This window comes from Electrophorus electricus, chromosome 19, assembly GCF_041902795.1.
Source record: "Electrophorus electricus isolate QZ-2024a chromosome 19, ASM4190279v1, whole genome shotgun sequence".
Classification (NCBI taxonomy): Eukaryota; Metazoa; Chordata; class Actinopteri; order Gymnotiformes; family Gymnotidae; genus Electrophorus; species Electrophorus electricus.
In genome coordinates this window covers 6,053,928-6,078,493 of record NC_137515.1, presented here as the reverse complement: position 1 = coordinate 6,078,493, position 24,566 = coordinate 6,053,928, and the positions used below count along the sequence as shown (strand labels likewise).

General features: G+C 44.2%; 2 protein-coding genes across 6 annotated transcripts; one reads left to right on the top strand and one right to left on the bottom strand.

Annotated features, from left to right (window-relative positions):
* Positions 1 to 947: 947 nt before the first annotated feature.
* Positions 948 to 22,625, top strand: col26a1 (collagen, type XXVI, alpha 1). Of its 2 annotated transcripts, XR_004777086.2 has the most exons (15): positions 948 to 1,344; positions 2,091 to 2,213; positions 3,297 to 3,400; positions 8,961 to 9,022; positions 9,133 to 9,262; positions 11,043 to 11,150; positions 11,240 to 11,344; positions 12,051 to 12,116; positions 13,137 to 13,189; positions 15,597 to 15,659; positions 15,806 to 15,841; positions 15,940 to 15,984; positions 16,150 to 16,225; positions 16,835 to 17,607; positions 22,453 to 22,625. XR_004777086.2 is itself a non-coding variant. In XM_027032980.3 (14 exons), the coding sequence occupies exons 1-14, from the start codon at positions 1,208 to 1,210 to the stop codon at positions 16,966 to 16,968; spliced, it is 1,242 nt and encodes a 413-aa protein (XP_026888781.2). In that variant the 5' UTR covers positions 948 to 1,207; the 3' UTR covers positions 16,969 to 17,805. The 2 variants fall into 2 exon arrangements, 1 of the variants encoding a protein (XP_026888781.2); XM_027032980.3 differs by lacking the exon at positions 22,453 to 22,625 and having other exon boundaries at positions 16,835 to 17,805.
* Positions 19,372 to 22,778, bottom strand: myl10 (myosin, light chain 10, regulatory). 4 transcript variants are annotated; one of them, XM_035535823.2, is made up of 7 exons: positions 22,620 to 22,778; positions 21,820 to 21,906; positions 21,146 to 21,221; positions 20,526 to 20,630; positions 19,933 to 20,011; positions 19,724 to 19,772; positions 19,372 to 19,573 (listed from the first exon to the last, which is right to left on the bottom strand). In XM_035535823.2, the coding sequence occupies exons 1-7, from the start codon at positions 22,722 to 22,724 to the stop codon at positions 19,469 to 19,471; spliced, it is 606 nt and encodes a 201-aa protein (XP_035391716.1). In that variant the 5' UTR covers positions 22,725 to 22,778; the 3' UTR covers positions 19,372 to 19,468. The 4 variants fall into 4 exon arrangements, with proteins under 4 accessions (XP_035391716.1, XP_035391717.1, XP_035391718.1 ...); XM_035535824.2 differs by lacking the exons at positions 21,820 to 21,906; positions 22,620 to 22,778 and adding an exon at positions 21,608 to 21,672; XM_035535825.2 differs by lacking the exons at positions 21,820 to 21,906; positions 22,620 to 22,778 and adding an exon at positions 21,458 to 21,508.
* Positions 22,779 to 24,566: the final 1,788 nt, after the last annotated feature.

Sequence of the window (24,566 nt, the reverse complement as noted above, 5' to 3'; positions counted from 1 at the left end):
CCAAAATATAGCTTCTGTTACATTTTTGCAAAAGGCAATTTTTAATTTCTGACCTAACTCAACTCTCCCTAATTCCCCTTTATCTTTCGACTTGTACATAATTTCCCGTTTTGTCACTTCTCTGTTATTTCCCCAAATAAAACGAACACACATTTTATTCAACCTCTTAATACATTTCTCATCCGGAGGGAAAACCGTAGCCAAAAACAACAATTTTGACAAAACAAAGGTCTTAATCACCTGTATTCTAGTCTTATAGTTTGACACCCTCCATTTTCCCAATTCTAGTTTGATTTCACGGTTACACATCATTCTTCCATGCGTTACATGCTGGGTGAATGATGCTTTTCTTTCACAACGGTAGGGGGCGCTGCGTACACATGTTTAGCGCAGGATTCGACCAAGTTCAAAATTTAAAAGATTTGGAAAACTGAAAGTAGACGTTTTGCAGCTTCTGTTATAAGAAGATAACGTGGTGAACATGAAAAGAGCTTAATTGGATGAAAGGTTGTGGGGTGGAGCTGTCGGTACAGTTCATTTTGGAGGCGATTTGTGCGGTTTGGACATGTAGCAGCTGACATAAATAACATAACTGTAGATTCTGTATCCGTAATATATATATATATATATATATATATATATATATATATATATATATATATATATATATATATATATATATATATATATCCCGTCAACAAGATGTAACCTGTGTTTTTAAGTCTATTTGGCGCCATATTTGACGATATATATATCTCAGTTGAGATAAACTGAGATATATATATATATATATATATATATATATATATATATATATATATATATATATATATAGATAGATATATAGATATATAGATAGATAGATAGATAGATAGATAGAGAGAGAGAGAGAGAGAGAGAGAGAGAGAGAGAGAGAGAGAGTCTAAAAAAGATCAATATAAGGTTGCCTTGCTAAACAGTTCTTCTCGTATGACACATCATCTGTGTATGCACTCCGCGCAGAATTTGCCACTGGGGTCCTGTAAAGTTTCTAGGAAGACAGCATCACAGACCGCACGACGAGCTGGGATGCAGGAATGCACATCATCAACTGACTTAGACATTCTTGGTTTTTCCATATAACACAAACTCCTCGGAGAGGATTTCAGATACACGCAACCATTCTTTAGGACAAATTTAGCTGACGGCAAGTGCAAAACGTGGAAGAATGCTGGGCGCGGTTTTGTGCCTTTTATATATAGTCTTAATTTTCTTTTGTCCGTTTAGTGCGTCTGTAGGTATCTATACAATCCCCGGTATAAGGCTGCCGGAGAAACCCGCTCCGGTCCCCACCGGCCTCAGCAGGTAGGTAATGCTGCCGAGCTAAGAAAAGTTTTGATGGCGCATGTTTATCTTAAGAACGAATTCAGCAGCCAATGTTCTCATGCTGTCATTTATTTATCGCAAACTATTGCACTTGTAAGAAATAAAGAACAGATTCTAATGTATCTCGTCATTTTGCAGTCGAATGAGATACTATGAGTCAAGGGATTGTTTGATTAAAAATATAATTTAAAAAAATGATTAAAAAAAAAATTTATAATGAAGGTTGTCTTCTTTGGACTGACATGGCCAAAGACCTTTTCTGTAGGAATGTAAGATGCTAGATGCATACGTCCAGCGCTGGGGAAAAAAAAAAAAAAAAAAAAAAAAAAAAAAAAACCTTCCAGAAAAATGACCATAACCGTGACTAGGGACTCGCCCGTTCAGCGACACTGGACACTAAAAACGGAACCTAGCACATAAGATAAAGTGCAGAACTACAGACAGATAGCCAAAAGACTTACCAGACACTCAGCTTCTGCTCTCTGAAAGACCAAAACTGTTAAGACGTGTTACAAAAAAATACAGGACATTTTGTTATGAGTGCGTTGGGGTCTTTCTCTGAAATGATGTTCTTTCATTCCCGGCCGGGAGGTAGTTAGTTCTAATGGATAATTCATTTTAATATCCACTCATACTGCTTTTTGATGTAGGTTAGAGGTTTTTTTTATACACAACTGCACAACTGCAGAAGTACCGTTCACTCAAGCCTTTCCTCTTCACGGTAGGAACTGGTGTCACTACACCGTGCGGAGGACCGTTTCCTGTCAAACGTACAATGGAACAGAGACTCTACTTCAGAGGCGCGTCCAGAGTTGCCGCTGGCCCGGGCCTTGTACCAGCCTCATCAGGTACAAAGACAATTATATGGTGTATCGTACTCAGACAGTAGACATAAAATCTGTTAATTAGATATAATTATGGATGGAGCTTTAGACAGTAAGACAGAGACAGAATGATAGAGATTTAAACTGTAAAACAAGTGAGTCTGTGTTATATAGATTTACACTGTTAATCATTGGCTTAGTAATAGAGCTGTAAAACAGCCCAAACACAGTGTAAAACAACCCAAACACAGAAATATACATTTAAATCCTTAAACTAAGTCTCGGTGATTCAGCATTAAACAGCTCATACAGTGATATAGGCTTAAACTGTCAAACAGCTCAATGTGATAGAGGCTTAAACAGCTCAGTGAGATAGAGGCTTAAACAGCTCAGTGAGATAGAGGCTTAAACTGTTAAACAGCTTGATGTGATAGAGGCTTAAACTGTTAAATAGCTCAGTGTGATAGAGGCTTAAACTGTTAAACAACTTGATGTGATAGAGGCTTAAACTGTTAAACAGCTCAGTGTGATAGAGGCTTAAACTGTTAAACAGCTCAGTGTGATAGAGGCTTAAACTGTTAAACAGCTCAGTGAGATAGAGGCTTAAACTGTTAAACAGCTCAGTGTGATAGAGGCTTAAACCTGTTAAACTGTCAAACAGCTCAATGTGATTGAGGCTTAAACATCGCAGGGTGATAGAGGCTTAAACTGTTAAATATCTCAATGTGATAGAAGCTTAAACTGTTAAACAGCTCAGTGTGATAGCGGCTTAAACTGTTAAATAGCTCAGTGTGATAGAGGCTTAAACTCTTAAACAGCTTAGTGTGATAGAGGCTTAAACTGTTAAATATCTCAATGTGATAGAAGCTTAAACTGTTAAACAGCTCAGTGTGATAGCAGCTTAAACTGTTAAATAGCTCAGTGTGATAGAGGCGTAAACTGTTCTGTGAGCAGTGAACTTACACTTACTTCTGCACATATACACACAGCCAAAGAGTGTGCTCTCTCTGATGTACTAGCATAAGAATGTCTTCTATGGAGACATCAAAGTACTTTTGTAAGACTGTCTGTTTTGTGGATGAGGCTATGAACTGTGCTGTGTTCCAGTTACAGGACAGTGGTCAGACCCTCGTACCGAATGTCTTACAGACTGGTTACTGCACTGGAGTGGCGTTGCTGTCCTGGTTTCCATGGTATAGACTGTAAAGAGGGTGAGCTGACTGAACCATGTTTAATTAACAGCAATGTGTGTGTGTGTGTGTGTGTGTGTGTGTGTGTGTGTGTGTGTGTGAGAGAGAGAGAGAGAGAGAGAGACATGGGAGTATACAGTATTACAGTATATGGTACAGTATGTGCTTTGTATGTGAATGGGTGTGGATATATAGCGTTTTGTGTATATATGGTGAGGGTGTGAAGACACAGCTGGCCTTGATTCTGCTGTGTGTGTGTGTGTGTGTGTGTGTGTGTGTGTGTGTGTGTGTGTGTGTGTGTGTGTGTGTGTGTTTGTGTGAGTCAGACTCAGTCAAATATTAGACTTATCATACTCAGACAGCATCGCCCTGGAGATACATGCCCACACTCTGGAGGGACTGAATATTTCAACAAAATTTGCGCACACACGCACATACACACACACATACACACAAGCATGCGCACGCAAGCACACACACACACACACACACACACACACACACACACACACACACACACAGAGAAGGGTGTTTATTGACTTATGGGAAGTGATGTGATCTCTGTATCTACATGTGAATATGGGTTCCAGTAACATGGAATCACCACAGACACTAGTAAGGACGTCAGAGCCGTGAAAGGTGAAAAAGCTGGAGAGAGAGAATGCTTCTCTGGCCAGTCTGATAGGTGCGCTGTTTAAGCTGGAGAGAGAATGTTCCTCTGACCAGCCTGACAGGTGTGCTGTTTAAGATGGAGAGGGAGAAGCTTTTCCTTCAGCCAGCCTGACAGGTGTGCTGTTTTAAGATGAAGAGGGAGAAGCTATTCCTCCAGCCAGCCTGACAGGTGTGCTGTTTAAGATGGAGAGGGAGAAGCTTTTCCTCCAGCCAGCCTGACAGGTGTGCTGTTTTAAGATGAAGAGGGAGAAGCTATTCCTCCAGCCAGCCTGACAGGTGTGCTGTTTAAGATGGAGAGGGAGAAGCTTTTCCTCCAGCCAGCCTGACAGGTGTGCTGTTTAAGATGGAGAGGGAGAAGCTTTTCCTCCAGCCAGCCTGACAGGTGTGCTGTTTTAAGTTGGAGAGGGAGAGGCTATTCCCCCAGCCAGCCTGACAGGTGTGCTGTTTCAGATGGAGAGGGAGAGGCTATTCCCCCAGCCAGCCTGACAGGTGTGCTGTTTCAGGTACTGTTGCCTACTCATTCCTATAGAAGCTGAATCAAGGCCCAAGACCCCATTCTTTTTGGTGTGGTGCATAGTGTGGTACAAGCCCCCATCAAAACACACACACACATACATGTGTCTCTCTCTGCCTCCCCATCCCTTGGTCATTGATCCTGTAACCCCTGGGTTAATTGTCAGGGTTTAATCTCTGGGTTTGGTTGGTTCATTGTCAGGGTTTAGTCTCTGGGTTTGGTTGATTAAGTGTTAGGATTGGGGTTTGTTTGTTGTTGGTTTTTTTGCTTTTTATGATGTAGTCGTGTGAGAAATCTCAGAGAAAATAATGATTTTATGCACTTAGAAACTCAGTGCTTTCTTCTAAGCAACATAACACACAATATTCCAGCTGTGAAGGGAGATACTACTTGAGTTAACTTGGCATGACTAGTGATGATCACTCTAGCAGCATGAGGAAGAACAAGCATTTCAGCAGCAGTGCGGATGATGTGAGAACAGCCTTGGGTACTTACATATTTCAAAAATGTTTCGTGTTTTAGGAATGCATGCTGTCACACACGCAGACACCAAAGATTGGAGTCTGGTATCAGAGCATGCCAATGTGAATACGGTCTGGTTCATTACAGTAACACGTTCATGATAGAGAGAATGCTTTTGGCTAGCCTGTCTGAAGTAGCATTTTAAAAGCTGTGTGGGAGGGTTTTTGATGCATAGTTGCATTATTTGCAGTAGAACGTCATTCAGTTGCTTTGTTTTAAAATGAGTTTTCAGCATCAACCAGTTTTTGCACTTCTCTTTAGTCGTGTCATTTGCATCACAGCTGCTGTGTGAAAGCACAGATGTAGAAGAGTTTATGGTGGGTGGTGAGCTATCTAGGTGTTCATATGTCTAGGTGTTCATTTGACTAGCTGGTCATCTATCTTGTTTTTTTTGTAATTTGTATTTATTTAGGTGTTCAGCTGTCTGTATGTTCATCTATTTAGGTGTTCAGCGATCTATGTGTTTAGCTATTTTGGTGTTCAGCGATGTATGTGTTCAGTTATTTAGGTGTTCAGCGATCTATGTGTTCAGCTATTTAGGTGTTCAGCGATCTATGTGTTCATATATCTAGGTGACTCCCCCGTCCTCCACTCCCAGGAGCCTGACTCCCCCGTCCTCCACTCCCAGGAGCCTGACTCCCCCGTCCTCCACTCCCAGGAGCCTGACTCCCCCGTCCTCCACTCCCAGGAGCCTGACTCCCCCGTCCTCCACTCCCAGGAGCCTGACTCCCCCGTCCTCCACTCCCAGGAGCCTGACTCCCCTGTCCTCCACTCCCAGGAGCCTGACTCCCCTGTCCTCCACTCCCAGGAGCCTGACTCCCCTGTCCTCCACTCCCAGGAGCCTGACTCCCCCGTCCTCCACTCCCAGGAGCCTGACTCCCCCGTCCTCCACTCCCAGGAGCCTGACTCCCCTGTCCTCCTGCTCTCCCCTCTCTCATCCTGACAGGCACGTGCCGGGGCCATTAGGACGTGGCTGCAAGTGCTGACCTGCTCATGCAATGCTCTGTGAGTGCAGGCCAGGCCTGAGGCTGTATTTCCCCTCACCAGAAGCTTGTGGACATGAAAGTGGTTGTTCTAAGGGTGAATATCCTCTCACCAGCGTATCCTGAGGGTAGGTGAGAGTGGAACAGTGTTAGTGAGTGTTTGAGTGATTTGTGTGTTTGTATCTTAAAATGAACAAAGGTTTTCTCTTAATTTAAAATGAATTTCTGATATATTACTATTTTTGGTATTATTGGTGTGTGTGTGCATGCGTGGGCATACGTGCATGTATGTGTGGGTTTCATTGCAGCATCAGGTTTAAAAAGCTTGAACCAGTAGCTATTGCCAGAGATAGTGAATGTCTGTGCCCTACTGCACATCTGATAATGCTATCATCATCTAGTAGGGTGCGTCTGCTCTGCTCATTGAGTTGACCAGTGCACAGAGCCTCTGCTCTTTGGAGAGGGAACAAGCACATAGCTGATCTGAGACCTGCCCTCCAGCCAGTGCTAAAGTAGTAGACACCTGGAAAAAGATGAAAACAGGCACATGGGACACGAAGGCCTTCCTCTATAAATTCAGCTCTCTGAAACCTGACAGACTGACCTGTGCCAAACCACATATCTGTCATCGTGCTATGAAAAAAAAATAGTACATTGTATAAGAAATGTTTACAACTAACTGTGCACTATGGCAAAAAAGAGTAAATAGTATAATGATGTTAATGATTTCTTTGTATTCTAAAGTTTTATGATCACTTTATGTGGTTGTCAGACCCTCACTAACACACATGGTATTTTTATTACTAAAACTGGTCTTTATTTTTATGTTTCCTTGGCATTGTGGGAGCATAATTTCTCTACTAAGAGACTAAAGCACACACATACACACACACACACACACACACACACAGACACACACATCAACAGTTACTATTTCTGTTTTAAGTGTAAAAAGTGTTTGAGTGTATCTATTCTTCACCATCCTCTGCTGACATGATTGTCTCGCATGCTAGGACGCAAAGCTAGGAATAGTTATACGTACAGTGACATGTATAGTGATGCATACATTGACACATTCAGTTGTAGCTCAGTGGTTAAGGCATTTAACTAGTCAGAAGGTTGCCAGTTCAAGCCTCACCACTGCCAAGTTACTGCTGTTGGGCCCCTGAGCAAGGCCCTTAACCCTCAGTTGCTCAAGATGTGTGCTTACAGAATTGTAAGCTGCTTTGGATAAAAGAATCAGCTAAATGTAAATTGTACGTACAGTGACCTCTCATAAACAGTAACATACAGTTTGAGTGTAGTTTTGTGATTGTTAACCAATGGTTTAAAAAAGGGATGTGTCAGTATATGTACCCAGTGCATTTATTATGTACACTGCCTGCCCAAAAAAAGGTCACCACATAGATCTAACTAAGCAAATAGGTAAGGGCCTCCCATTGGATAATTGCTACATGGGTGATTATGTTTCAATTGGCAACAAATTATTTAACCCTAACTGATGCAGTGAGTAGCTTCTCATTTGTTGAACAGCCATCTCAAAAGACACATCTTGTGGTCATGGAAAAGATGTTAATCTGTTTCAGAAGGGTCAAATTATTGGCATGCATCAAGCAGAGAAAACATCTAAAGAGATTGCTGAAACTACAAAAATCGGGTTAAGAACTGTCCAATGCATTATTAAAAAGTGGAAGGACAGTGGAGAAACATCATCTTCTAGGAAGGAATGTGGTCATAAAAAAATCTTGAATGATCGTGATCGGCGATCACTTAAACGTGTGGAGAAATCAAATCGTAGAAATACAACAGTAGAACTCAGGGATATGTTTAATAGTGAAAGTAAGAGCATTTCCACACGCACAATGTGAAGGGAACTCAAGGGAGTGGGACTAAACAGCTGTGTAGCCTTAAGAAAACCACTTGTCAGTGAGGCTAACCGGCAAAAATGGCTTCAGTTTGCTAGGGAGCATAAAAATTGGACTCTGGAGCAGAGAAAAGGTCATGTGGTCTGATGAGTCCAGATTTACCCTGTTCCAGAGTGATGAGTACATCAGGGTAAGAAGAGAGGCGGCTGAAGTGATGCACCCATCATGCCTAGTGCCTACCGTACAAGCCTGTGGGAGCAGTACTATGATCTACGGTTGCTGCAGTTGGTCAGTTCTAGGTTCAGCAATGTTATGTGCCCAAAGAATGAGATCAGCTGACTGCCTGAATATACTGAACAACCAGATTATTCCATCAAAGGATTTTTTCTTCCCTGATGGCACGGGCATATTCCAAGATGACAATACCAGGATTCATCGGTTTCAAATTGTGAAAGAGTGGTTCAGGGAGCATGAGACATCATTTTCACACATGGATTGGCCACCACAGAGTCCAGACCTGAACCCCATTGAGAATCTTTGGGATGTGCTGCAGAAGACTTTGTGCAGTGGTCCAAACCTCCCATCATCAATACAAGATCTTGGGGAAAAATTAAAGCAACTCCAGACAGAAATAAATGTTTTGACATTGCAGAAGCTTGTGGAAACGATGCCACAATGAATGCTTGCCGTAATCAAAGCTAAAGGTGGTCCAACGAAATATTAGAGTGTGTGACCTTTTTTTTTGGCCAGGCAGTGTATTTGACATATGTAATCTGTGAATGACCATGGACAGTTATTCTACAGTTGTTCGTATTTATTGAATATGCTGAACACAAGAGACTACAGTAATGATGTGTGTGTAGCTATATGTGACTAAAAACCTCACACACTACTGCCTGACATGATTTGGCAGCGTGTGTTCCAAGCTTTCGCTCCAGGCTGTGTGGTTTATTACAGAGCGGCCTGCAGCGCTCGCTCACGTCTGTGCTTTACCTCCATCCAACGCAGCTTTTCTCTGTCCACAGAGTGCCTGAACTGCACAGGCTACACAGACCTCACTGCACGGCTGCACGCTGTCGAATTGCAGGTGAGCCGAGCTGAGCTTGGACACCCTCTGTGCGCTCACTGTGCTCATGGGAGTATTTCACCTTCGGGAGTGCGGTGATGACTGCCGCCTCGTTCGTTCATTTGTTCCAGATGCTGTCACTCCAAGACGCCGGACTCTTTGCTTTCCCACCAGTCAGCCAATCAGTGGACAGAACAGCTGATAATGAGGTCGATGGGTCCCGCCCCTCACCTGTCACAACATGTTCTGTTGGTCAGGGAGGTGAGCCTAGCACATTACCCATTTGTTCTGCAGTATATAGGATCTGTGTAATATTTCATATAGGCACATTTATTATAGAGATAACAGATATTATACAAATATTTATTATACAGCTATAGAGATAAACACACAATGTAATGTAATGATACATTTGATGTGATCTTGTTCTGTAACTTCATACTGTCTAAAATTAGCATTGATCTGAAGTTTATTTTTTCAGATCAGGTCAGACTTTATTTATATAGCACCCTTTAATACAATAATTCTGAGTGTTACAGCAGGGACAGAGAAAAAAAAAAGGCCATAAATTATAATAAAATCAAAACAAACAAAAAAAGTTTTAACAAAGCTTCATGCCTCCACATTGCTACAGAATCATTAGTAAAATGTCCTGGCAGTTTTACATTATGCAAGGGTAATACAGATCAGCTCACTGGCAACAGTGCTGTAGTCTCTGAATTTGAGTCTGTCTGTGCTGGTGTAGCAGGAGCTTAGGAGGAAGCTCTTTGTGTACCAGTCAATCTATGCCCAGTCCTCACCTGTGGTCACACGATATGGGCAGTGACCGAAGGAATATAATGATGAATACAGGCAGAAATTAGGTTTCTCTGCAGGGTGGCTGGACTCTGTGATACACCCTATCACCTTATCAGAGCTCTGCAATCCAGTAAGGCCTCAGAATGGAAGTGGTTGAGGAGGTACTAAGGTGGATTTAAGGTGGTGGATATAGTTTAAAGGTTGGTTTAAGGTGATTTTAAGGTGGTTGAGGTGGTTTGTGCAACCCATAAGGATGCCTCCTGGTGGGTTCCCACTGCAGCTTTTCCAGGCACTTCTGTCTGGAAGGAGGCCCAGAGGCAGACCCAGGACCTGCTGGAGGGATTATATCTCACAGCTGGCATGGGAGTGTCTGAGTGTCCCACAGGAGGTGCCGGAATCTGTCACAGGGAATAGAAAAGTCTTCTCCATATGCTACCACCACAACCCTTGTCAGAAAAAGTAGAGATGAGAAGAGTCCATGAGATGATGATGAGATGATGTTGAAATGGCTAAAAGGCCAGTTTTAATTTTGCATTTAAAAGGGTCCAGTGTCCATGTGTCCTCTGGCAAACAATTCCACAAGAGCTAAAAGAGCCTCTTGTAGTAGAGGACCATCAACCTTCCTTTGTGGATCCATGTCCATGTATCAGACAGGTCTGTGTCCATGGATCAGACAGGTCTGTGTCCATGGATCAGACAGGTCTGTGTTCATGGATCAGACAGGTCTGTGTCCATGGATCAGATAGGTCTGTGTCCATGGATCAGACAGGTCTGTGTCCATGGATCAGACAGGTCTGTGTCCATGGATCAGATAGGTCTGTGTCCATGGATCAGATAGGTCTGTGTCCATGGATCAGACAGGTCTGTGTCCATGGATCAGACAGGTCTGTCGGTGGACCACAGGGATCTGTGTCTGATACTCACTATATACTGTTTTACAAACATGAATTAAAAGCACTCTGAAGGTGTGCAGCTGGGATCTGCTGAGCACACATTGTTTCATTAACAGTGTTCTCACTCCCATGTTTTGTCTTTGCTTCCCTCCATTTTCTGTCTTAGCATTCAGCTTCCTGGTCCCGATCGTGTTTTCCAGAGTTACTGGCATCAGTCTTCTTACCGTGGCCTGCTGCCTGGACAATGATATGCTATATAAAGCCATTGCTCTCACTCATGTGCTGCCTACACTAACTCACTGTGTAGTGTTGCTTTAGCAGAGGGAAACACTGATGGCTTGTGTTGGTAGAGTCCAGGGGAGCTGTGGGACCCGTGGGTCCTCCCGGAGCCAGTGGACCCCCGGGCCCTGAAGGGAAGGCCGGCCTGAGAGGGAAACCAGGCCTGGCGGGACCAAGAGGTGAAGTGCAGCAATTCAGAGTCATACTTTCATAATACTAAATTAAAGGCATGATGACTAAACGGTTGTGTTCTTCATGGGAATGCAAGGTCCCCCAGGTGTGAGGGGACCACCAGGTCCACCGGGACCTCCTGGCTTCACTTACTACACCAGGGGAGAGGTCTTCACTTTGATCACCAAACATCACAGCCAATGTGAGTATGATAAAGACAGCACGCACGCACGCACGCGCGCACAACATGTAAGAAGTAGACCACTACTTGTTCTAATTTACTTCTTAATCACACCAAAAAATGTGCTAGTTAGTAGTGATGGTGGGAGTAACATTCCCAGTTTTGTCCTTATAATACCAGTAGATGGCACTGTCTACCTGAGACAGGCTATGCTGGCACTCCAGACCAGGAACACCCTGCTGGATTCTCTCAGATGCCTTCAAGGCTCCTTTCTGAGCAGGCTGGATTAGCCTTCAGATCTGAGTGCCAGAGATGGTGAGGACAGAACAGAACATTCTTTATAATTAAAGACCTGCTGGAAGCCACACGCAAGTCCCATAGATGTCAGAGAACAGACCCAGAGGTGTCCCTCTGAGAGAACAAACCCAGAGGGGTGTCTCTTAGAGAACAGACCAAGCACTGTGACTCTGAGTTGTCAGGAGAGACCTGGCTTAAAGTGAAGCCTATTCAGACGTTTAACATCAGAAGTTTAACCCACTCTTCTCCAACTCACCCAGTAAATAATAAATGTGTTACACCATGACTGAACAAGCTTGTGTTTTGAATGCTTCTCTTAATGGCGTTTGATTTCAGGGAAGAATAAGGGTACTGCAGGCTCCAATGTGCCCAGTGTGTTTCACTGTGTATGAGATGGTTATCAGTGTTGTGATTGTGTGATGACATTTAGATGAGGAAGATGTCCACCCTCCTCATCACAAGCTGAGATTAATACTGGGACCGCCCGGGCCTCCAGGTATATCAGCCTTGGCTACCGGGCTCCACCCGTACACCTACACACAGCAGTCCTGCCTCCACCCATACACCTCCACACGCGCACACATATTCACGGCAGTCCTGCCGCCACACACACACACACACACACAAACACACACACACACACACGTCCTCCCTCCACCCATACACACCTACGCACGGCAGTCCTGCCTCCACACACATACACACACACACACACACACACACACACACACACACACACCCACCCCTACACACAGCAGTCCTGCCTCCATCCGTACACCTACACACCGCAGTCCTGCCTCCACCCATACACCTCCACACGCGCACACATATTCACGGCAGTCCTGCCGCCACACACACATACACACACACAAACACACACACACACACACGTCCTCCCTCCACCCATACACACCTACACACCGCAGTCCTGCCTCCACACACACACACACACACACACACACACACACACCCCTACACACAGCAGTCCTGCCTCCATCCGTACACCTACACACCGCAGTCCTGCCTCCACCCATACACCTCCACACGCGCACACATATTCACGGCAGTCCTGCCGCCACACACACACACACACACACACAAACACACACACACACACACGTCCTCCCTCCACCCATACACACCTACACACCGCAGTCCTGCCTCCACACACACACACACACACACACACACACACACACACACACCCCTACACACAGCAGTCCTGCCTCCATCCGTACACCTACACACCGCAGTCCTGCCTCCACCCACACACACACACACACACACACACACACACCTACGCACAGCAGTCCTGCCTCCACACACACACACACACACACACACACACACACACACACCTACACACAGCAGTCCTGCCTCCATGCGCTCTACCCCACACCTCAACAGACATGAATGGAACATGAATGTGAGGCCTTATTTTCCGAGTTTCAGATTAGACTCCTCTCGACTCATCTCCCCTTCACTCCTCTTTTCTCCTTCCCTAAATCCTCTTTAGGACGCCCAGGACCTGCAGGACCCCCTGGAATCCCCGGAACACCAGGACAAAATGTGGGAAGAAAATTGACCTCAAGCTGCACATTTAACAGTTTTTAATTGTTTCCCCAGGAGTGCTCTACCTTCTTTGTCCATGCGCATTATCACATCACAGCTATTACACCTGTGTGACTTATCATTTATCAACACGCACCTGCAACTGTACACTGAGTGCATGAAACCTCAGGGAAACTCATTAGAGAAATCTGCTCTGTCCTTGAAACACACTGACCAGGGGAACTGGGAAAATGTCTAATGTTTTGTACTTTCTGTGGTGTGGAGCCAGTGACACAGAACATGGGAAGTCATTTGTGTATAAGGGGGAATAGTGCACAGTGCTGAGTGTGTGTTTGAGGGGGGATAGTGCACAGTGCTGAGTGTGTGTTTGAGGGTGGATAGTGCACAGTGCTGAGTGTGTGTTTGACGGGGAATAGTGCACAGTGTTGAGTTTGTGTTTGACGGGGAATAGTGCACAGTGTTGAGTTTGTGTTTGAGGGGGAATAGTGCACAGTGTTGAGTTTGTGTTTGAGGGGGAATAGTGCACAGTGCTGAGTTTGTGCTTGAGGGTGGATAGTGCACAGTGCTGAGTGTGTGTTTGAGGGTGGATAGTGCACAGTGTTGAGTTTGTGTTTGAGGGGGGATAGTGCACAGTGCTGAGTTTGTGTTTGAGGGGGAATAGTGCACAGTGCTGAGTTTGTGTTTGAGGGGGGATAGTGCACAGTACTGAGTGTGTGTTTGAGGGGGGATAGTGCACAGTGCTGAGTTTGTGTTTGAGGGGGGATAGTGCACAGTGCTGAGTTTGTGTTTGAGGGGGAATAGTGCACAGTGCTGAGTTTGTGTTTGACGGGGGATAGTGCACAGTGCTGAGTTTGTGTTTGAGGGGGGATAGTGCACCGTGCTGAGTTTGTGTTTGACGGGGGATAGTGCACAGTGCTGAGTGTGTGTTTGAGGGGGGATAGTGCACAGTGCTGAGTTTGTGTTTGAGGGGGGATAGTGCACAGTGCTGAATTTGTGTTTGAGGGGGAATAGTGCACAGTGCTGAGTTTGTGTTTGAGGGTGGATAGTGCACAGTGTTGAGCTTGTGTTTGAGGGGGGATAGTGCACAGTGCTGAGTGTGTGTTTGAGGGGGGATAGTGCACAGTGCTGAGTTTGTGTTTGAGGGTGGATAGTGCACAGTGCTGAGTTTGTGTTTGAGGGGGGATAGTGCACAGTGCTGAGTGTGTGTTTGAGGGGGGATAGTGCACAGTGCTGAGTTTGTGTTTGAGGGGGAATAGTGCACAGTGCTGAGTTTGTGTTTGAGGGGGGATAGTGCACAGTGCTGAGTTTGTGTTTGAGGGGGGATAGTGCACAGTGCTGAGTTTGTGTTTGAGGGGGAATAGTGCACAGTGCTGAGTTTGTGTTTGACGGGGGATAGTGCACAGTGCTGAGTTTGTGTTTGAGGGGGGATAGTGCACCGTGCTGAGTTTGTGTTTGACGGGGGATAGTGCACAGTGCTGAGTGTGTGTTTGAGGGGGGATAGTGCACAGTGCTGAGTTTGTGTTTGAGGGGGGATAGTGCACAGTGCTGAGTTTGTGTTTGAGGGTGGATAGTGTACAGTGCTGAGTTTGTGTTTGAGGGGGGGTAGTGCACAGTGTTTTTGTGTTTGAGGGGGGATAGTGTACAGTGCTGAGTTTGTGTTTGAGGGGGGATAGTGCACTGTGTTGAGTGTGTGTTTGAGGGTGGATAGTGCACAGTGCTGAGTTTGTGTTTGAGGGGGAATAGTGCACAGTGCTGAGTTTGTGTTTGAGGGGGAATAGTGCACAGTGCTGAGTTTGTGTTTGAGGGGGAATAGTGCACAGTGCTGAGTTTGTGTTTGAGGGGGGATAGTGCACAGTGCTGAGTGTGTGTTTGAGGGGGGATAGTGCACAGTGCTGAGTTTGTGTTTGAGGGGGAATAGTGCACAGTGCTGAGTTTGTGTTTGAGGGGGAATAGTGCACAGTGCTGAGTTTGTGTTTGAGGGGGGATAGTGCACAGTGCTGAGTGTGTGTTTGAGGGGGGATAGTGCACAGTGCTGAGTTTGTGTTTGAGGGGGAATAGTGCACAGTGCTGAGTTTGTGTTTGAGGGGGGATAGTGCACAGTGCTGAGTTTATGTTTGAGGGTGAATAGTGCACTGTGCTGAGTTTGTGTTTGAGGGGGGATAGTGCACAGTGCTGAGTTTGTGTTTGAGGGGGAATAGTGCACTGTCTTGAGTGTGTGTTTGAGGGGGGATAGTGCACAGTCTTTTTGTATTTGAGGGGGGATAGTGCACAGTGTTGAGTGTGTGTTTGAGGGGGGATAGTGCACAGTGCTGAGTTTGTGTTTGAGGGGGGATAGTGCACTGTGTTGAGTGTGTGTTTGAGGGGGGATAGTGCACAGTGCTGAGTGTTTGTGCTCTTGTTGTAGGGTGTGTCAGGCTTCTCAGGAAGCCCAGGTCTTAAAGGCTCCAAGGGCGACCCTGGAGAGAGTGTGAGTGGTCTCCTCCAACAAGTACAAATGGATTGTTACATAAAGCTTATGGTGTTCAGGGTCCCATTTTCAGACCTTTTGATACCATACTTGTGGTTATGAAGTTTTTCTGGTTATTCAAGCCTTACGTTCTGTTTTCTCACCAGGGGCCACCAGGAGTTGATGGCAAGCAGGGGGGGCCAGTGAGTGTTTTCTAAGGAGTTTACCAGTTTGCTAGCTTCATGGTGTCAATAAATTATTGTGTGCCATTACATTTTATATGCTTATGCTCTGTGTCCAGGGTGCTCCCGGACCGAAGGGTGAACCAGGAGAGACGGAAACAGAGGTGAGAACAATTGTGGCACTCTTTATTTTAAACAGTTTTGGATTTGCTTAATAAGTTTTGATTTTGGAGATGCAGGACTGTGTGTGAGTAAGTTTGAGTTGGGGGACTGTGTGTGAGCGAGTTTGATTGGAGGACTTTGTTATTGTTAATATGCTTTTCCTTAAGCTTCAACAGTTGAAAGAAGCACTGAAGATTCTGGCAGAGAGGGTTCTGATTCTAGAGTACATGTTCAACATTCATGGTAAGAGCACTTCTGCTCCGTCTGTCATTCAGCCAGTCTAAAACCCATGTTGTGGGAGCTGTTTTAGGGGGGTTACCTCTAAGAGCAGTTGTGTGAAGGCATTTACAGCATTCTGGAATATTCTGTACTGTTAGTGTCATGGAGTGCATGCTTAACAGAACCACTGGAATGCTGTTGATAGCAAGAAGGTGACTTAATATCACATCTGAGACAGAGGAATGCTGACCAGGTCTAAGCTGTATTGTTGAGATCGGTTTGGGTACAATGACATTAGTTAGATATCAGTATTTGAAATGCCAAAATCTAAAGAAGTGAAGCTACACTACATTTTCCCTGTTGGATCAAATGTCCCCATTATTTAAATCTAATTCTTTGATCTGCTCAGTGTTATAGCTGAAAGAATGTACAGGTCCTTCCAGAAGGGATGTGTTACTGACTTCTTTACATTTAAGAGTCTAGCTGACACTTTTACCCAAAGCAGCTCATAGTTATTAAGGGACTTGTTCAGAGAAACATGTCAGTGGTGGGGCTTGAACTTGTAACCTTCTGTTTACAAGTCAAGTATCTTAACCACTGAGCTCTTCCTGTATCTGTTGTGGGCCTCCACAGATGCAGCCATGGAGTTAGGTTCGGGATCAGACCTGCTGCTAAACGTCCCGCCCACAGTCAGAGCTACGGGACAAGGCAGGTCCTTCCCCTCCTCCCCCGCACCAAGGAGGCCCAGGGTGCCCAGGACACCATAGATGCTGATGTCCAGCAGGAGGAGACTCACCTATGGGTCTCTTGCACTAAACACAGAGCTCCTGCTGGAGCCTTGTATTCTGTTACCCAAATAAAATTCCTGTGTCAGAGCAACTACTGACACCTGTCAGGAAAAAACTTTTTAAAGTCACGGAAAGAAAAGATTTTACAGTCATTTTATTATTGCTATTAATAATAATAATAATAATAATAATATCACCATATGTATGTCTAAATGTAATTGGTATTTTCCCACATGATGTTGGTTTTCATATAGTTAATCATACTGCCCACAGAAAGTTGGACAATGTAAACTGATCTCAGATCAGATTTTTTAAAAACAAGGAGAAATTCTCTGTGAATATTATGGGAAAATTGTTCTGAGATGAGCATGGAAAAAGCATTGTTTAAACTAGAGATGCACTGATTGATCTGCTTGTGACCGGAAACTGCTGGTTTTCAGCATAATCGGCCATAACCGGTGACCAGCTGATCAGTCTCATGTATTTCATATATTTCATATTTTAGTGCTGGTCACATTTACGCTTGTTCACTACATGAGGACTACAGCGACACGAACACAGCCACACGTGAACAGCGCAGCAACTGCATTAGATGTATGCATGGACAACAACATAAAGGTGCCTTGAGTTCTCATTTGTATTACCTGGTGCACTTGTTTTCATTTGGAAAAGTAAAACTATTGCTCTTTATTTTATTTGGAGGTTTGTGAAAAGCAAATGTTCACCCTATAACCTAGTGCATAGTTTTATGCTGAGATATTTCGTTTCCATTAAAAGAGAAATTGAACAAAAACGCATCCTTGTGCTGTTATTCGTAATACTAAGAAAGAAAATTAGCCAAAAACGTTGCGATTGCCGCATCTCTTACTTAAACCCCCAGTTAAGAGTACGCTGAGACTGCTTCATAAAAGAAATAGTATTTGTCCTGAATCACAGTGTGTGCAATATCAATCAGATGTGGTGAAAGCAGAAACCTTATTCTTTTCCTTATTTGTGTCTTGTTCTTCCATTACATGTTAACTTTCATCAGGTGTGTTCAGCTCTTGTTCATAAGGGGGTGACACCGCTCCAGCTGAAAGGTTCTTCCAGTCTATTCACTGAAACATGCTAATTAACGAACCTGTATTAGTATCGCGTTACTTACTGCCTGCTCTACCTATACTTGTCTAATTATTGAAAGAGTATGCAGGGCTGGTGTGGAGGTGTAGTCTGTACGTCTGTCTCTGTGGAGGTGTAGTCTGTACCTCTGTCTCTGTGCAGGTGTAGTCTGTAGGTATGTCTCTATGGAGGTGTAGTCTGTATGTCTGTCTCTATGGAGGTGTAGTCTATAGGTATGTCTCTATGGAGGTGTAGTCTGTACATCTGTCTCTGTGGAGGTGTAGTCTATAGGTCTGTCCCCATGGAGGTGTAGTCTGTAGGCCTGTCTCTGTGGAGATTAAGGCTCTGGGCCTGTCTCTGTGGAGGTGTAGTCTGTAGGTCTGTCTCTGTGGAAGTGTAACCTGTAGGTCTGTCACTGTGGAAGTATAACCTGTAGGTCTGTCCCTGTGGAGGTGTAGCATGCAAGTCTGTCTCTATGGAGATGTAGTCTGTAGGTTTGTCTCTGTAGAGGTGTAACCTGTAGGTCTGTCTCTATGAAGGTGTAGTCTGTAGATCTGTCTCTGTGGAGGTTTTGTCTGTAGGCCTGTCTTCATGGAGGTGGAGCCTGTAGGTCTGTCTCTATGGAGGTTTACTCTGTAGGTCTGTCTCTATGGAAGTGTAGTCTGTAGGTCTGTCTTTGTGGAAATGTAACCTGTAGGTCTGTCTCTATGAAGGTGTAGTCTGTAGGTCTGTCTCTATGGAGGTGTACACTGTAGGTCTGTCTCTATGGAGATGTAGTCTGTAGGTATTTCTCTGTGGAGGTGTAGTCTGTAGGCCTGTCTCTGTGGAGATGTAACTTGTAGATCTCTGTCTGTGGAGGTGTACTCTGTAGGTCTGTCTCTATGGAGGTGTACTCTGTAGGTCTGTCTCTATGGAGGTGTACTCTGTAGGTCTGTCTCTGTTGAGTTTGCATGCTCACCTGTTGTAACAGTGCACAGCGGTTTTGGTGTGGTCTGTTGATAGCTGCTCTGACAGAGTGCACACAGGCCCTCTATAAATGGAGCAGGAACAGAGAGGCTGGAGATGAAAGGGAGCCTTGACCTTCTTCAGGCTGTTCTGACCAGTCTGGCTCTCAGCTTGGAGTTATAAGGCTTGAGGGTTCTGACTTCAGAATGTTGCTCTTCGTTTGGTGTTATAGTTGGGCTTAGGTTAGGGTTCTGGCTTACGCAGTGTAGCTCTCTGCCATTTTCCCACTATATTTCTGCATATATATATATATATATAGAAATGAGCCTTTTTAATACAGAATTTTTACAGCTTTATTGACAAAAGGACAAGTGCAGGGAAAGGGAATCAGAAACAGACTTTCAGTAAACACAGAGAACCATGGGATATGGAGTATTTACTCCTGCTCCTTGTCCTCGCCGTGGGTGATGACATAGCACAAATTTTTGTAGTCCAGATTACCAGCCACATCCAGGGGGAAGTTTGTGAACATCTGATTTACCTGAAGGTGTCAGAGAGGAGGTTGCCATAGCGACTATAAAAGTATGTTCCCAGAAGGATTATTTGGTGGTTTGATCACTGTAGCATGTGAAACAATCAGTATGTCACTTTTAAAGCTGAATACCACTATGTGTGAGAGAGTTAAACATACCTCTGCCTCTGTGAATTTGTCTGCCTGGGACATGAGGTGATATTTGATCCTGAGAGATGAAAACAGAAGAACACAGAACACCTTATTCTGCAAGCCATAGTTTAGTTTTGTCTCGTGTAAACTGAAATAACTGCAATACATCGGCATTGAGCTGTATTGAACAGTACATGCAGGCAGACATGTTTATATTCACGAAGGAGGATACTCACTCTTCTCCTTTGATGATGCCCGTGCCCTCTGGGTCGAAGATCTTAAAGGCATTAAGAATGTTCTCCTCAGGATCAGTCCCTTTCAGAGGGCAGAAAAGCCAGTAGTGTTATCTTAGTGGCGCTAGCCGCTAGCACGCAAGCTCCCTAGCTGTGGGGTTATACTAATATTTATGCAAGACAACATCTTAAAGCTGCCTCTGTCTGTAAACATATCCATACCTTCGTTGCTGCATAAATCTCTAAATCTTGTAACCTTGTTTGAAGTGTAGTGTTTGCTCATGGGTTGGTTTGATGTGTGGTGTTTTCTTATGGGTTGGTTTGAAGTGTAATGTTTTCTTATGGGTTGGTTTGATGTGTAGTGTTTTCTCATGGGTTGATTTGAAGTGTAGTATTTTTTTATGGGTTGGTTTGATGTGTAGTGTTTTCTCATGGGTTGGTTTGATGTGTTGTGCTTCATCATTGGTTAGGTTGAAGTCTACTGTTTTCTCATGGGTTGCTTTGAAGTGTAGTGCTTCATCATTGGTTAGGTTGAAGTCTACTGTTTTCTCATGGGTTGGTTTGAAGTGTAGTGCTTTGTCATGGGCTGGTCTCACCTTTTAGCTTCTCTCCAAACATGCTGAGGAAGATGGTGAAGTTAATGGGACCAGGAGCTTCCTTCAGCATCTCATCCAATTCATCATTGCCCACATTCAGACGTCCTGTACACGCACGCACGCACACGCACACGCACACACACACACACACACACACACACACACACACACACACACACACACACACAGAGAAATACATGCGCACATGGGAAGACAGCATTGGTAAATTAAAGGCCAGTTGTTTGGTTAGGTAAAGAGTAAACCCAACTGTGTTACATTTTCCACATTTTCCATTAACTGAAGTCACTGGATTAAAGGTAAAACATAAAACTATGAGATTTGTTTCACAGGTCTGCTGTGCTAGAGTGCTCTGTAATAACTAGGGCAGTGCCAAACCCAGTCTTAGTATTCTAAAGGGATAACCATGCCTAAGATCAGAGAGCAGTACAGAGACAGAAGTTAGAACCTGCAACTCTCTCGAATTGAAACAACTGGGAATCATACAACACCCTGTTTATCTCTGAGGCTCTCTGTCTGTCTCTCTCTCTCTCAATTTTTCTTTTTCTTTATCTTTGTCTCTCTCTCTGATTTCCCTGAATCATTCAAAAAATATCACATACCCAGTGCAGCAAAGGTGTCTCTCAGGTCGTTCTTGTCAATAAAGCCATCTCTGTTCTGGTCCATGATGGTGAAAGCCTGGAAATGTGAAAACCATTAAGAATGTGAAGAAATGTACCAGTTCATCAAACATCTGCATATAGGAACACTGACCTATCACCTTACAGCACTTCATAACACCTTCTAGCACTTTACACCAACCTTCCCACATTCTTATAGTTCTTATGCTGCTAAAAAGATACTAAAAGATGCTTTTCATACCTCCTTAAACTCCTGGATCTGAGATTGCTCAAACATGCTGAATACATTCTTACCTCCTTAAACTCCTGGATCTGAGACTGCTCAAACATGCTGAATACATTCTTAACTCCTGGATCTGAGACTGCTCAAACATGCTGAATACATTCTTAACTCCTTAAACTCCTGGATCTGAGACTGCTCAAACATGCTGAATACATTCTTACCTCCTTAAACTCCTGGATCTGAGACTGCTCAAACATGCTGAACACATTCTTACCTCCTTAAACTCCTGGATCTGAGACTGCTCAAACATGCTGAACACATTCTTACCTCCTTAAACTCCTGGATCTGAGACTGCTCAAACATGCTGAACACATTCTCACCTCCTTAAACTCCTGGATCTGAGACTGCTCAAACATGCTGAACACATTCTTACCTCCTTAAACTCCTGGATCTGAGACTGCTCAAACATGCTGAACACATTTGAGCTGGCTGCTTCCTTCTTCTTGGCTTTCTTTGGTGCCTGAAATTTACAATAATATTTTTTTTTGTAGATGTCATTATGAATACTTCCTAGTATTTCATACTTTGGGCTTTTGAGAGCTGAATAATGTTCATTAAGAGATATGCTGATGTGTGAATCTGCCCAAGTCATATCACTATTCCACCATCTCAGTATTTTGGTGGCAGTTGATTTATATTAAACTATTGTTATTTCAGTTGCTTCCATTATGCATTACTGAGCAGTATTAGTCTTAAAGATTTTTGTTAACAGCAAGATTCAACAAAAAGGACTGACAAGTGTGATCTTCAGTGGCCTGATCTCAGTTAGGCATAAAGGTGAAAGACCCTGTGTATCACATTCAGTCACCCAGTATCAAACATCTGCCCATTTCTCATACATTATCTTGCTTCTCAAACATCTGAGCATTTCTCATACGTTATTTTGTTTCTCAAACATCTGAGCATTCCTCATGCATCATCTCATTTCTCAAACATCTTCTTTCTCTAAATCCTTTGCATTGTCTAGCATCTCATTCTCTAACATCTTCTCATTCTTTTCCCACAGCAATCACGGAGTTCTGTGGTGACCGCAGTCATCCCGTGCTTCACGTCCTTCGGCTCAGCCTGTCAGTCCGAGGTTAGAACCGTCACATCGTCCCTGAGCGGGAGATTCCATGCAGCATCACTAGACTTCTCCGTTAAGTCGCAGTGAAGTAGAAGACGCAGGCCTACCATTGTCTCGGGCTTCCTGTTCTGTTCCCGGTCACTAATGGCTGAGCAGACGTTTGGGAAGCAGCTCCTATGGCTTATATACGGGTGGGTTCGGCCCGGTGGCATTCTGGTCTATGTTTAGACAAAGGCGGTGGCACGACTCAAGCATGCCTGCCTTATAGAGAATCAGAGCCCCCCCAGCTATTGTTGTGGACAGATGCAGAGTGAACTCGTCAGGGTGCGAAGGCCTGCCGTCGTAAGATCACTCAGTGTGGCCCAACCCCACCGGCTAAGCTGCCCGCTCACATTCCACCGGGCTTCTTTCTCTGGGCAGCGGCTCCACGCTCACTCCAACTCCTCCACAGGGCAGTCAGTCTGTTAATGAAATGGAGCTTTTATTCACTCAGTAAAGTTATGACATGAGGCCATGAGAGAGCGTCTGTGGATGTCGTCGTGATGGAAGCAGATGAAGGTTGATATTACACATATCCAATTTCCATAATCCGTTTTTTCTGAAAGCTGATTCGATACAAGCTGGAAATAGGAATGTGAGATTGTGAATGTAATAAAAACCAAACCTCTACAATGTGTTATTTCAAATACCTTGTTATCATATACTTTCTTTATTACAATGGTTTAAGAGTTTATTTTTATCCAAGCTCACATTTTTATCACTAATTACACCGTACTGCAAAACTAGTCCTTTTTAAATCATATTTATAATAACATAAATAATACAGTTGGTTAGTGCATCACACAATTATACACCAATGTTTTTCACTATTAGTGATTAGAACAGAACATTTGAACTGCTAACTTGTTCAGTTACCCATTAATGCTTTTTAAGACTGTCGTTCTTTACTACAAACAAACACAAAATGCATTTCGTTGGTCTGAAACTGGCATCGAATGAGATATTTGGCTACAGCATGGCTGACGCCTTGTCTTGCGGGTAAAGTGATTACCAAGCAGCTGATATTTTAGCAATCAACTCAAACCTCAAACTGACTCAAACCTCCAGAACTGTGGTCATCGTGACTAAGACCATTCCTGGTACTCTTCAGCACAATCAAGCTCTCAGTTTGGATTTGGCAGTTCATTTTTTATGTGTTTATCATAAAAAATATTATTTCCTGGCCCCTGTCGCTCGTAATGAACAAAGAGACAAATGCTTCTTCAATAGAACAGATATGGACTGCTATTTTATGGAAGCCAAATTTAACCCTGTTGTTTTACACAGCCCAGAACTATGTTCTGGCACCTGCTCGCCTGCCAGAAGGAGCCACAGGCCTTGGAACAATCGTTTTAGCCCTGCCCTTACAGACAATGTGTATGTGTTTGTGTGTGCGTGTGTGGGGGGGGGGGGGGGGTGACATTCTCAGTATAAGCTGGGGAGGAGAGCCATGTCCATGTTAGGCAAGTGAGCAGCAGGTGTGAGATAGGAGTCAAGGTCTGGACGTTCGTTCCAACAATGCCACAGGTGTTGCTAGTCTGCCTGGGAGGAGACGGTTTCCTCCAACTGCTACTGACTGTCAGTCACCTCAGCCTGCTCCATGTGATCCCACTGTGACAAAATAACACTTAAATAACACCAGGACGACTGAACAGAGCTGGTGCTTGTTTGTGTAAACTCTGGAACACCCCCTTACATCATCTGTTTGCCATTTTCACAACACCACAGAGCAAGTCTCCTGACCGTGGCAAATCTGGGTGGTCTGAAAGGCAGAACCGAGTCCTGAAATAATCCAGTGTGGTTTGGTCAGGGCTGTAAAACATTGCTTTGGCTATTACTATTTTACCATAACCTGATTTCCTTTAACATACAAGAACTCAGTGTATGTTTTGGGGGCTTTTTTCATGAAATGTGCCTCTGTTTATTACTGACTACAGTGAGTACAGTGCAGCCCAGAACAGAACCATAAAATCCCCCGTGCAGTCTAAATCCTACCCGCACAGTTTCTAAATCCA

What these genes read in the sequence shown, in the direction of transcription:
- col26a1 (XM_027032980.3), top strand. Translation starts at nt 1,208, where the DNA reads ATGCTGGGCGCGGTTTTGTGCCTTTTATATATAGTCTTAATTTTCTTT. An exon ending in TGCACGCTGTCGAATTGCAG is followed by an intron (nt 9,023 to 9,132) that starts GTGAGCCGAGCT and finishes CATTTGTTCCAG; the next exon opens with ATGCTGTCACTCCAAGACGC. An exon ending in AGGGCGACCCTGGAGAGAGT is followed by an intron (nt 15,660 to 15,805) that starts GTGAGTGGTCTC and finishes TTTTCTCACCAG; the next exon opens with GGGCCACCAGGAGTTGATGG.
- myl10 (XM_035535823.2), bottom strand. Translation starts at nt 22,724, where the DNA reads ATGCCACCGGGCCGAACCCACCCGTATATAAGCCATAGGAGCTGCTTC. An exon ending in AGATCCAGGAGTTTAAGGAG is followed by an intron (nt 21,222 to 21,819) that starts GTAAGAATGTGT and finishes TCACATTTCCAG; the next exon opens with GCTTTCACCATCATGGACCA. An exon ending in AGACACCTTTGCTGCACTGG is followed by an intron (nt 20,631 to 21,145) that starts GTATGTGATATT and finishes GTGCGTGTACAG; the next exon opens with GACGTCTGAATGTGGGCAAT.